General features: G+C 48.8%; 1 protein-coding gene and 1 non-coding gene across 6 annotated transcripts in view; one reads left to right on the top strand and one right to left on the bottom strand.

The window, feature by feature from the left end:
* Window positions 1–321: 321 nt before the first annotated feature.
* The window catches only part of HNF1B (HNF1 homeobox B), a 115,802-nt gene continuing 103,398 nt past the window's right edge, over window positions 322–12,725 (bottom strand). For 4 of the 5 annotated variants that reach the window (XM_059907788.1, XM_059907790.1, XM_059907787.1 and 1 more), the window contains exons 9-10: window positions 10,184–10,302; window positions 322–1,292 (exon numbers count right to left, since the gene is read on the bottom strand). In XM_059907788.1, the coding sequence (XP_059763771.1) occupies window positions 1,272–1,292; window positions 10,184–10,302 (140 nt within the window). In that variant the 3' untranslated portion in view covers window positions 322–1,271. The remainder of the gene's footprint in view (window positions 1,293–10,183; window positions 10,303–12,725) is intronic. The other variant, XM_059907791.1, reaches the window with a different exon arrangement.
* LOC132356329 (small nucleolar RNA SNORA72) lies at window positions 5,461–5,592 on the top strand. Its single transcript, XR_009499845.1, has one exon. It is a non-coding gene; the product is annotated as a small nucleolar RNA SNORA72 (small nucleolar RNA).

Here is a 12,725-nt window from a genome sequence, read left to right on the forward strand (position 1 = left end):
GAGAGCTGGAGTTAATGCTTACAAGGAGGTTGAAAATGTTACCCACGGGGATTCCACTTTTCCTACTTTTTCTCTGTTCCTGTGACCAACAGTCACCAAGAGTTGGCTCCTGTGAGTCGCAGAAAGACAAAGGTATTGGAGTCTGACTGGGGGAACAGACTTTCCTTACCTTAGCGGTAAAGCCGGCCTGAAGACACTGGGGCGTGCAGCAGCGAGCCTGGTGGAGTAAGTGGAAAATTCCAAGGAGACCAGGGGCCGGGGGTTCTTGGAGGAACCGTGGCAGGGGGAAGAGTCAGAGACAGACAGAAATATGAGACTCTGGGCAGTGACAAAATAAATTGTTTTAATGGGAGGTTTTCGGAAAGGGCGACTTTTCCTTGTGCTATCCAACAGCCAGTGTCCCTGTCTTGGGGTTTCCTGGGGAGGTACTGGCTGATCCCCCACCCCCACCGGAAGCGAGGACATTACTCTGACACTATGTTCAGCCCTTCCAGGGATCCAGAGGTGTGTCTTAACATCAGGAGATTGGGGTGAGCTAGCAGACAGTCCAAAATACACAGTCCCTGTGTGTGCCTGGGCCCAAGGAAGGGGGCAGGGGCTTCACTTCCACCTTAGATATTTCTCCGTGGGGGAAGAGAGAGGGGGCAAATCACTTTGAAAATTCAACTCTGACCTTTACGAAGAAAACTGAGAGACACTTTAGTATTATATACAGGGCAGAGGGGAGAGGAAGTAGAGGGGAAATTGCACTTAATTACAGTAGTTTATAGTTTACACCCATTGGACAAATTTACTTCTTTAAAAGAAATCTCCAGATCAGCCGGGATGGGGGGGTGGGGGGGAGGGAGGTGGCTGATATTTACAGTGTGTTTGGCTCAGTTCAATAGCACGTGTCCTCCTCTCCTCATTTCAGTAACAGATTCAAGTTTTCACATCAGTTTGTTCGATGAAGGAGCATAATGTAGACGCTCCGGCTTTCTCTCTTCCTCTTCCTCGGTTTCTCATCTCCCGCCTTTAGGACAGACCAGACAGGAGAGCTTGACGTCTTGGGAGAGGCATCGTGACAATACTGCATAGAAGGGAAGCTGGGCTCTGGGCCGCGCCTCTCAGAGCGGATTGTCCGAGGTGCTGGCAGGACGTCAGGTGAGCAGGGACCTCTCGCAGGTGCTGCTTGTCAGGTCACTGCGCTTTTCCGCGACAGCTGCCTGGAGGGTGATGGTGTGGAAAATAGGGTCCTTGTTGCTGTGCACAAAGTAAGTGACGTGTAGGCATCACCAGGCTTGGAGAGGGCACTGCAGAGAGAGAGGAGAGACAGCTCAGCTGTGTACATCTGCCGGGACCTGGGCCATTAGTCTGGCTTCTCTGGGGGAGCTGAGACCCAACTCAGTCAGCACAGAGCTGAGGCTGGAGGCCTGGGGACCCTGTGCCTGCTGAGTCCCGCAGGGCTGGTCCTGAAACACGCTCCCTTTAGGAAGACCTAGGTGCCGGCTTCCCTGGCCACTTCAGAAGAGAGAAGTGAATTGCTGCTGACCTTGAAATAGTCATAACTCGCCGACCTTTATCCTGAAGTTGGGCTCCTCTTCCTGTGAGTTTATAAATAAACTGCTCAGTTTGGTGGCAGTGGCAGCTGGATGGGGAGCTCTTGCTTCTGGCGGAAATAAGGGTCTCTTCCTAAGTCCTCTAAGAGCAGGGCTTCCCCTAGACCCCTTCCCAAACTGTAATGGACCTATGAGTAGCAGAGATCCTGTTAAAATGTACTGATAAATTCTGATTCAGTGGACCTGGGGTAGGCCTAAGAACCTGCATTTCTAATCAGCTCCCAGCTTGGGCGGATGCTGCTGATATATTTTGAGCCACAAGGCCATAAAGCACATGAGAAAATCACCACGTACTCACAAACGATCCATCAGGGAAGAAGCATGGGGAATTGCAAAGAGCTTTCTACAACATTTGTTACTGTCAGGACAAGAGCTCAGAGGATCAGGATACAAGGGTTGACGGCCTCTGATGCCAGGCTTCCCGGCGGGTCGGGGCAGGAGACCTACGCAGCATGGAGGAGCCTTTGAGAGCAGCCAGACCCCCATCCGAGGCGGCCTCTGCTCCCAGAGCCCTGGGCCTTGCTCATCTCAACTGTCTTGGAACACCATTGCTCACCCTTGCCTTCCAGGGAGTCCCTTTTCTCCTCTCTCTGTCTCCTCCTTCTCTTTCCCCTCTGTTGTCATCTCAGGGGAAGGTTCTGCCCTTCAGCTTAGTGGCTTATTTTCTCAAGACCTCACCCAACACACACACACGCGTGCACGCACACACACACACACACACCTACCACTACTATTAAAGGCCTATTATCCCACTGTTATCTCATTAATCAGTGCTCCCAGCCATAGCCTTGTATGAGGCTGCCATTATGCCCATTTTACAGGTGAGGAAAACAAGGTCAAAGAGAGCCCGTGAATTGTCCAAGGTTTCAGAGCTAGGAGAGTGTGGGGATTCAAACCAGTTCTGGGAGACCTCCCAGCCCGCGTCCTTGCTATTACGCTGAGGTTAGAAGCCTTCTACTAGCTTTCTTCTCGGTCAAGCGCCTTCCTCTGAGCCTCGGTTTCTCCACCTATAAGATGAAGGCCGTTGGGGGATCAGATGGGCTGCTCTGCGTGCAGTACTCCCCACGGTGCTTGGTGTAACTGTCCTTGTTAACACTGGGCTGCCCGGGGTGCCCCCGCCGGGGCTGCTCCTCCTCCAGTGCCCCTCAGAGCAGGACTGAGCTGTGCGTCCGTGTGAGGAGACAGGTTTCTGGCCCTTCTTCATTCTTGAGGCCCTGGTCAGGGTCCTCTGATACCCTTTGCCTCCTCTTCCTTCTCCCACCCACCCCCACTCTCGAGTTTCTTTACTCCCCAGTATCAGCCTTTTTCCAATTTTCAGATTTCAGGTGGAGGAGAGAGAAAATGGCTTGTGACCTTGCAGGTTTCAATAGAAAAGCAAACACCAAGAGCAGATAAGGAGACGCCAGCAAGATTCTATGACCTGTCATTAGGGATGGGCTTCCCAGCTATCAAATGTTTGCTCACATAATAAAATGGTGGCAGAGCCCTAAATGTTGTCGAAGGAACTAGGGTTATTTGCCCCCTTCAGAGTCTAAACACAAACATCTGATAAGGGGTGCCCTGTGCTCCCTCAGAACGGAGGTCCGGCTCACCCAGCCCCGCGGGGGCCTTGCCCGAGGACCTCTGAGGGACTACAGAGCCCCCGTCTGGAGGCTGTAGTGGCTGGGGGATCGTTAAGGACGTCCTCACCCTAAGAAGATTTGATCCGTAATGGGGAAGAGCTGACATTTATTGAGGTCCTACTGTGTGCCGGGCTGCACCGCTAAGTAAGGGCTTGACACGCATCATGGCATTGAATGCTCACGTCAAGCCTTTGAGGCAGGTGATCATCATTCATTCATTTCACACGGTTTGGAGGTCCTTCCATACGCTTAGCCCTTTTTTAGGCACCGGGTGTGTGTGCAGTTGTGAACAAGACCCTGTCCCCATCCCCACTGAGATTACATTCTAGTGAGGGTTTCGAACAATGAATGAGTAAAACAAAACGCATAACATAAAAGTGTAGGAGGAGATGAACATTCTAGAAAAATAAGCATGGTAAGAGGTTTCAGTGACTGGAGGGAAGAGGCAATAAATTAGGGAGGGGGATCGGAAGGTGATCCCCCCACTCTTTGAGGTGGTGACGTTTGAACTGAATGAAATGAACGCAGGTAAAGATATGCATTAAAGAATATTCCAGGCAGAAGATACCGCAGAAGCAGAAGTCCTGTGGTGGGATTGCTTCAGCTCTGGTTCAGCTGAAGCTGAGTGACAGAGGGAGAAAGGGCCGTGGTCTGACCACATAGGGCCTTGGAGGTCCCTGTTTCAGTGTGGTTACAATGGGAAGCTAGTGGGGAGTTTTGACAGGGGAGCGACATGATGGATTTCCCTTTTCCAGAGATCACTCTGGCTGCTGTGTGGTGAACAAAGCACACCCACGCCTGTGGGGCAAGACTGGAAGTGGGAAGTTAGGGGCCGCTGCAGGAGCGAAAGACTGATGGGGTGGTGAGAAGCGGTCAGACTGAGGATGGCTTTTGAAGGACCCCTAGCAGAACTTATTGATGGACTGGATGTGGGGTGCGGGGTATGAAGTGATCAAGGGTACCCTCAGGAATCCCACTGGAACAACTGGTTTCGTGTTTGGAAATGGAGAAGCCCAAGGAGGAAGCAATTTGGGTCAGGAGGAATTGGGGCAAAATGAAGAGGTGCTATTTTAGGCAGGTTCACTTTGAGAGGCTTGTCAGGTATGTTAGGTATGCATCTGTATGTGCCAAAGATGCATCAGGTTTGTGAATGGACTCTCAGGGGAGAGGTGTGTGCTGGAGACAGAATGATAGGATCCATCTTTGTGTACACCTGATCCAAAGCCCTGGTACTGGAGATCGCCCAGGGACAAACATGGAAGAGAAGAGGCCAAAGAAGGAGTCCCAGGGCCCTTTGACAAGTAAATGTCGCAAAGACGAGCTGCCAGCCGAGGAAAGGAGGAGTGGCCAGTGCCATAGGAGGAGAACCAGGAATGGGTAATGTCCTAAAATCCAAGTGAAAAAAGGAGGGAGTTATTGGCTGTGTCAGAGATAGAGCTTGAGAGAGAACCACTGGATTTGGTGACAAGGAGGTATTAGTGAGCTGGCCAAGAGGGGTTTCAGGAACGTGGGGACAAAAGCCAGACTGGAATGTTCTCAAGAGAGGTATAAATACAATGTGTGGGGGGGTATATATACAATGGAGTACTCCTCAGCCATCAAAAAGAATGAAATTTCACCATTTGCAGCAACACGGATGGATTTGGAGGGTATTATGCTTAGTGAAAGAAGTCAGACAGTGAAAGACAAATACTGTATGATATCACTTATATGTGGAATCTAAAAAATACAACAAATGAGTGAATATAATAAAAAAAAGTAACAGGTTCACAGATAATAGAGAACAGAACAGTGGTTACCAGTGGGGAGAGGGAAGGTGGGTGGAAAAAGAAAGGAGATTAAGAGGTACAAACTACTATGAATAAAATAAATAAGCCACAAGGATCTGTTGTACAGCACAGATATTGGAATACAGCCATTATTTTATAATAACTATAAATGGAGTATAACCTTTAAAAATTGTGAATCGCTATGTTGAAACGTATAGAATATTGTAAGCCAACTATACCTCAATTAAAAAAAAAGAAAAAAAAGAGAATTGGGGGTGAGGAAGTGGAGACAGTGAGTACAGATTATTATTAAGTTAGATTAATTATAGCTCTATTAATTATAAGTAAAGATTATACTTCCAGTTTTGTAGATGAGGGAACTGAGGCTTACAGAGATTTTAAGTGACGTGCCCAGGGTCTCAGAACAGAAAATTCTGTGCTCTTACCCACTACGTAAGATTACTGCCTTTTCTGCGAATATTCTCGCTGTTCTGATTTTGTAATAATCAGGGCAGGCTAAACATTCGCTATATTAAGACCATGCATGTGTCCCCAGACCTAGTTCTTTTCCTAGGTCTGGTTTTATAAATGCTGGTGATAAACCAAGTCTGATTTATGTGATGCATCTTAAGTGGGAAATGTCTGTGACTCTAGGTATCCGATCAACCTTGAGAAATGGTAGCACAGCTAGTGTAATAACTTTTGAAAATAACCATTGCTAATTTGATGATTACCCGTTGCCATTAAGTGAATTGTAAAATTAAAAAAAAAAAAGATTACTGCCTTTTATCTTGAGTGGGACACCAGGGGGGAAAAAATGCTCTTTGCCATTTAAGATCCTCCTTCCTAAGCTCGAGAGACACTCAAGGTTACCATCAGGGAAAGCCAAGATTGACCCAGCTGCCACGGACTGGGTGTTTCCAGCCAAGCGCCAAGCTGAGTGCTTTACAAGTTTTATTGTGTTCTGTCCTTTCAATGATCCCACGAAGGAGGAATCGTTATCTTCATATTAAAGATGAGGAAACTGAAGTTCAGAGAGGCTAGACTTTTCCCTTTGGTCACACAGGTAGACAGTGGTAGAATCTTGAGCCCGGGTCTGCCTCGTGCCCACATCGGCTCTTCATCAGCCCACGCTGCCAGTGGGGAAGGTTCGGGAGGGTGGGGGGCAGCTGCAGGGGATTTATGACGATGAGGCTGCCCACCTCCTTCTCGTCAGCACCCCTGATGGGTGACCGCTCCGGGGGTCCTCTCCTGACCTCTCTCTATGTAAACTAGGAAGCGGAGCGGTGGGTAGAGAAGTTGTGGAAACAGGACTCGGCTCACAGCCTACCCACACTTGTTCTAGCCAAGGTCGGTGCTTGCTGTGGTCTGGTTTCCAGGCTGGCGGGCTGTTGTTTTGCAGGAGGCTCAGGCAGAGACCCACTTAGGTGGTAACTCGCCAGCACCCAGGGGTTGAGAAGGGGGGGATGGGGCATAAGCTCTGGAAAGGACGGAGGGCAGTAGCTGCCAAGGATTCCCAGCAAGAAAGTTCCAGCGTGAGGTTCCCGAAACATGATCCACGAGGCCCTGGGGCATGTCTGTCTTGACAATGGAAAACACTGGGATCAGACAGATTCAAGGTCAAATTCTGGCTTTAGCCTTATACTGGCATAACCTTGGGTCATTTTTATGAGTACTTTAAAAATGGATCTTAGGACTTCCCTAGCGGTCCAGTGGTTAAGACTCCATGCTCCCAACACAGGGGGCACGGGTTCGATCCCTGGTCGGGGAAGATCCCCGCATGCCGTGTGGCATGGCACAGCCAAAAAAAAAAAAAAAAAATTAAATGTTAAAAAAATGGATCTTAGAAGGTGAGTGTTGTTTAATGGACGTGGAGTGAGAAGAACCAAAGTCTGGAACTCCAACTCCAGATTTACCGTCATGTGAATCTGGGCAGATTCTTCCCCATCTTTGAAATTCAGGTTTTTGCTCTATAAGTCAGACATACAAATTTCTACCTCGCAGGATGGGTGGGAGGATTAGCCAGGAAATTAAGATGGACAAGCATCTGGAGTGCTGTGTGGCAAATGGGAGGCAGTCAAAAAATGCTAGATCTTCATTCATTCATTCATTCATTCATATTTACTGAACATCTACTAAAGCCCAGGCATTTGGCTACACACAAAGGGCTTGGGTGCTTTGAGAGGCCCTGAACTATTTGCTTTTTTCCTGGGAGGTGGGTGAGAGGGCAGCCTTGTGCCAGCAGGAGAATGGGAAGCAGGGATCTGGAGCCTGAGCCCAAGAGGCAGGATGTGCTTGAGAGATGGTCCTAACCCTGAGAAATGTTATTGTCAGAACCTCCTTTGATCACATGCAGACCAAGCAGTGAGTTAAATATTGAAGGAGCTAATGGAAGGTGTCTCCTAAAGGATCACAGACAGAAAGGGGTAGGAACAGGGAGGAAGCTATCACTTTGTGCACGTGACTCTGTACTATGCATGGTCTTCAGGCACTTTGAATATTCCGTAAGAGGGAGGTGGGATTTTCCCCTTTAGAGATGAAGAAACTTAGTCTCACAGCCATGAATTAACTGCCCAAGGTCGTGTAGCAGGGGTGAAGGAGCTGGGATTGGCTCAGGCCTGTTGGCTTTTCCTAGCATTCTACGATGCCTCTAAAGCAGCACTGCCGGGGATGGGTCTCTATTCACTGCCCACATCAGCACAGGAAAGATTCTGAGATGCCCTGCCCTGTGGGATTTCTGTTTAGCCCAGCTGTTTCCCCAACAAATTTGACCATGGAATCTTCTTCTCACGCCAAATCTTCTCCTCATGCCCTGGGCCCCTGATTCCTAGCAATAGCCTTGAAACTCTTTTTGGAAAATACTACTTTAAAACAACAAAAAAGCAGAATTGCCACCAATTCTCTTCCAGAACTCACTTCTGACCCTTTGCCTTTGGAACAGAGTTTGTACAACTTTTCTTCACCTTGGGTTCCTTCTGCTGCCAGGAGACAGCATCTTTACCCTCTTTTTACTTCATCCTGTCTTTCCTATTTCCTCTTCTCCTGTAGTTTGTAGGAAGAAAGTTTCCTGACTGGAATACAGTATGTGGGCTTAATTTTTACTCTTGTTCCTGACCGTTAAAGACCACAAGAGCAGCGATTACCACGGGTGTTTTAAAGATGGGTATTGGAAGACAAGTATTGTTTAAGTGGAAACAGTCCAGGCTTTAGAATCAAAGACCAAAGTCCGGAAGTTTGGCTCCAGAATATCATCTATGTGACTTTGGGCAGGTGACCCTGCATCTCTGAGCCTCAGTTCATTTCTCTGTACTTCTTAGGAGGTTTTGGTAAAAAAGAAAATGGTGAGATAATGTTCATGAGAAGTATCAATGTAAACTGTAAAGTGCTGTATGAAGTTTTATCCTTACTAAATGTTATCATCACCCTGGAAGTGAGTCCATCATAGACTCCTGAAATGTGCGGGGACTTGGAAACAACTTCACAGTAGTTCTAGAGGGCCGTCCATGCGGCTTCAAGGTCGGCTGGCCACTCTGTCTGGTGGAGGGGAGAAGCCGGCTGGGGGCCGGTGCAGCGTCTCAGAGAGCATCTCGAAGCATTTTGATTAAGAGACCATTTCCTGAATTCAGAGGACTTGTTTCAACAAGCAAGCATCAAAGTCAACTTGGGAAAGACAGGAATCATTAATCACAGCCCCATCTAGGGCTGACCAAGCGGCAGATGGATTGATAAACCTTTCAAAGGGGAAGGTATTCCCAAGCAGGGCTGCTGCGCCTGGCTGCCCCCCTGATTGAGATTTGTGAGCACAGATAAATGTTTTCCCTGCTCACTACAAAGAGTGGGAAATCACATGGGAGTCGAAGGGCAGGGCAATGGGGGCTGTCCTTTCATCTTCCAATGGGTGAGAGAAGGGTAGCAAAGCAGGTCCCACACACCTCTCCCTCCTCAACACCCCCAATTCCAGAGCGTGGATGCCTAGGTTGTATGTGTTTCAGCATCCAAGATGTGCCAGGCACTTAGTCTACATGATGTCATCAAATCCTCAGAACAAGCAAATGATATGACTTGTTTTAGAGATGAAGAAAGTGAAGGCTCATAGAGGTCAAGGTCACCAAGCAAGTGGCAAAGCCAGGAATTGAACCCACCTGTTTGACGCTGCAGGACCAGGAGGAGATGGGGGCAAAGGAAGAACAGAGAAAGCTGAGCCCGTGAAAGAACTTGCTCAGAAACACATGGCACTGGATGAGGTGTGATTTGAGGGAAAAAAAGACCATCAACAGGACCAAACCCTGCCGAGAGCGTCTGACATGAAGTTCAAGGTTGTCGCCTACTTATCTAGCAATCAATAAAGGCCAAACAGTTCCCACACTGCACAGACCCCAGCTACTAAAAGGTCCTATTGTGTTACTCTGGAATTGTGACCTCTGTTCAGACATCTTGTCCTGTTTTCTAACTCTCGGCATCTCATTCCAGTCCAGCTGTCCAAGCTGCCGCCTCACCATGGGTCATCTTTACTCTCCATCCCCTCTATGTGGAGGTGGGCATTAGTCATCAACTGACATGATGACTAAGCCTCTGGATTCCCCACTTTCAATGCACCAGGAAGTTGATTCTAAGTTTCTCTGTAAAACACCAAGTAAATGCAGGTCCCTGCCAAGGCCAGGCTGTCTACTGGGGAGTCCCCATGGGTTGGCAGAATTGCGTCATTCTCTAGAGCTTACAGCGTTGGGGGTCCAGCATGGGTCCTGGGCTGGGTGAATCAGCCTGGGGACTCACTGTTCACTCTCTCTATTGGTGGGAAATCCTCAGGGATCCCTCTTGCAAAGCATGGAACTCCGCAGGGGGTCTGACTTTCTGAGCCCTCCTTGGAAATACCTTTTCCGTGGCTCACTGATCAATCCATTGGAGATACTCAGTATCAGTGCCTATAGGCTCTGTGTAATCCAGTCTCTAGCAACTGATCAAACTTCAGTACTCTAGCGCTCTTGTTAGGGATGCTGGGGGGAGCAATAAGTCCCTCCCCTTCAGGCTGTGGCCCATCTTCTTTGCCCTGTGACCTCAGGGATTCCTTTAGCAAGTGCCAGGGGAGCCTCAGAAGGATCACGCTTGTGGCTGAGTCCACACTTGCCACACTCTCTGCACACGAGTAGCCGTAGTCATCCCTCCCCTCCCCCCCGCATCTTCTTGCCGGCATTACCTGTTTACTGGAAGACATGTTGGTGAGCGTACTGATGCTGCTGGTATCTGTGACCACCATTGCAGATGGAAACCGGGAGGTGTGGGAGTACTGGGGGGGTTCCTGCTTGTGTGCATACACTAGGGAGACAGAGTGAAGACAAAATGAAGGCGTAGATCACACAGGCGTGAGCACAGCTACAGACCCCTGCCACCTCCATCCCACACCACTGCTCCTGCTTCCCCAGGCAGATCAAAGGAAGGTGGTGGTGGTGGTTATGTCTGGCAAGGCAGTGCGATGTGATAAAAAGAACAGCCATGCGTTTAAATCCTGGCTCCTTAATCAACTCAGTTAGCCTCAGTTTCCTCACCTCTAAAATGGGAATGATATAGGATTAGAAGAGAAATGGGAATGATATAGGATTAGCCATGCGTTTAAATCCTGGCTCCTTAATCAACTCAGTTAGCCTCAGTTTCCTCACCTCTAAAATGGGAATGATATAGGATTAGAAGAGAAATGGGAATGATATAGGATTAGCCATGCGTTTAAATCCTGGCTCCTTAATCAACTCAGTTAGCCTCAGTTTCCTCACCTCTAAAATGGGAATGATGTAGGATTAGAAGAGTTTGTGTTTAAAGCACTTCGTACCAAATAGATCAATAGCTTTGCACAGTGCCTGGTATGCAGTGGTGGATGGCACTGCTGGGGTGGGAGCACTTCTTTCCCCCTGACTTTCAACAGAGTATTAGACTCCTGGGCATCAACAAGTGATCCTTAGGCATATGTGGTGCATCTGAGAACTTAAGGCAAAAAAAAGTTCTAAGTAGCTGGCAAAATGAAGGAGCTGGCCTGTTTGCTTACTGTTTCTGCCATGACTCAAGTACCAGGTCTCGTGCTAGCAACTGTAGATTAATTAATAATTGTAAATGGACACGGATGTCATTACTTGTATAATTCTGGGCTGTTCCAGTTTGCACTAAAATGCCTTATGACATCACACAAATATGAAGGCTGATGGACAAAAGGAGACTAGATTCCAATAAAACCTCCAGGACCATGTGGCTCACTTTTTGTTTTTCTAGTATGTGTCCACCAAGTCTGGAACCTTTGACTCATGCTAGTTCATCCATAAGAGTCATGTAAATTCCAGGTCACATGACCAACCCAGAAAGCATGTGGATGTTTGGCCTTGAGGGAGGGACCAGCCTGTTCTACCAAGGAGTCCTCCAGTTGGGAACGGGGGTGAAGGTCACAGCCCGCCGCCTCAGCCTGCCCTTCCCTTGGAAGGAGGCTGGTTATTTCCTGGTCTGGGGCCCCATTAGCTATCTCTTCAGAGCCAGCCAGGCCAGCTGGGCCATGGCAGTCCACAGGTCACTGGTGACCACTCTCTGACTGTCATACCCGGGCCTCGCCACTGAGGAATCCTGCCCAGGGTGAGGGGCGGGGGCAAGTGGGGAGCATATTGGCCCTGGGCGGAAGGGCAGTGGTACACCTGTGGTCCCAGACTCTGCTACAGGCTGTGGCAGATTTTTTTAAAGCCACGAAAATGTGATTGGAATGTGAGATGGTACTTAGAAACCAGCTCCGCAGGCCTGGGGATAGAGCCCCGAGCATAGAAGAAGGCTGAACTTGGCTGGTCTCCCTCAGACCCACAGCTCTGCCTGAGGCAGCCGGAGGAGAAACTGAAATCCTCTTTCCCATCCCTGCCTCCTTCTATTAAGGAGTCCCTTAATAAATAATCATTTGCATTTTTACAACTCTTAATGCTTACCAAACACAGTTCGTACCTATTTTTGTTTCATTTCCATAATCACTCTACATGCACACTACTTCCATTTTACGAGGATGAAACTGAAGCTGAGAGTAGCTAGGGAACTTAACAATGGCTACCTAGCTGGTAAGGCTCAGAGCCAGGATTTAATCAGACAGCTAGGTCTGTCTGACCCTAAGGCTATCACCCTATTCCAGAGACGTCCCTGGTGTCCCTGTGGGAACTGTGCTTGAAGCAGGGAAGCCATCCTTTCCATGATTTCTCCCCAAACTCGGAGGCCAGGGACTATAGCCTGACGTGGCCAGAGGACTGGGGGTCTGGGGCTCAGGAGGGGTAGGGGGAGAGACACGGGGGATGGGGGTGGGTGGGAACTAAATGGTTGAAAGGTAGACTTGGGGTAGGTGTAGAAATTGGAGGCGGGAAGCAGCCTCTGTGTGGGGGGCAAAAACTCTAATATTCCTTGTACAGGATGATGTGTAGGCGGTATTTTCTGCCCATGTTCATGGTTCTTGATTGGAGATGTTTGGGGTGTGGAAACTGGAGGGTGTGGGGACTCTGGAAGATTTTTCAGTTTCAGAGAAGGCAAAGAGGAGGCAAATTATATGCCAAGTCTGATCATTTGGTAACAGCTGCCTGGAATTTTGAACTGAAAAGGCTAAGTTGAGGCTCACTGGGAAAAGGGGCTGTGCTTGATTGGGGGGTCTCTTCCACGGGGGCCAGGGTGGGAAAGGGGGCATGAGTTCGTTCCACATCTACGCTACCCTTACTCTCTATCTCCAGCTCCCCTTTCCA

Source organism: Balaenoptera ricei, chromosome 20 (genome assembly GCF_028023285.1).
Source record: "Balaenoptera ricei isolate mBalRic1 chromosome 20, mBalRic1.hap2, whole genome shotgun sequence".
NCBI classification, from domain to species: Eukaryota; Metazoa; Chordata; class Mammalia; order Artiodactyla; family Balaenopteridae; genus Balaenoptera; species Balaenoptera ricei.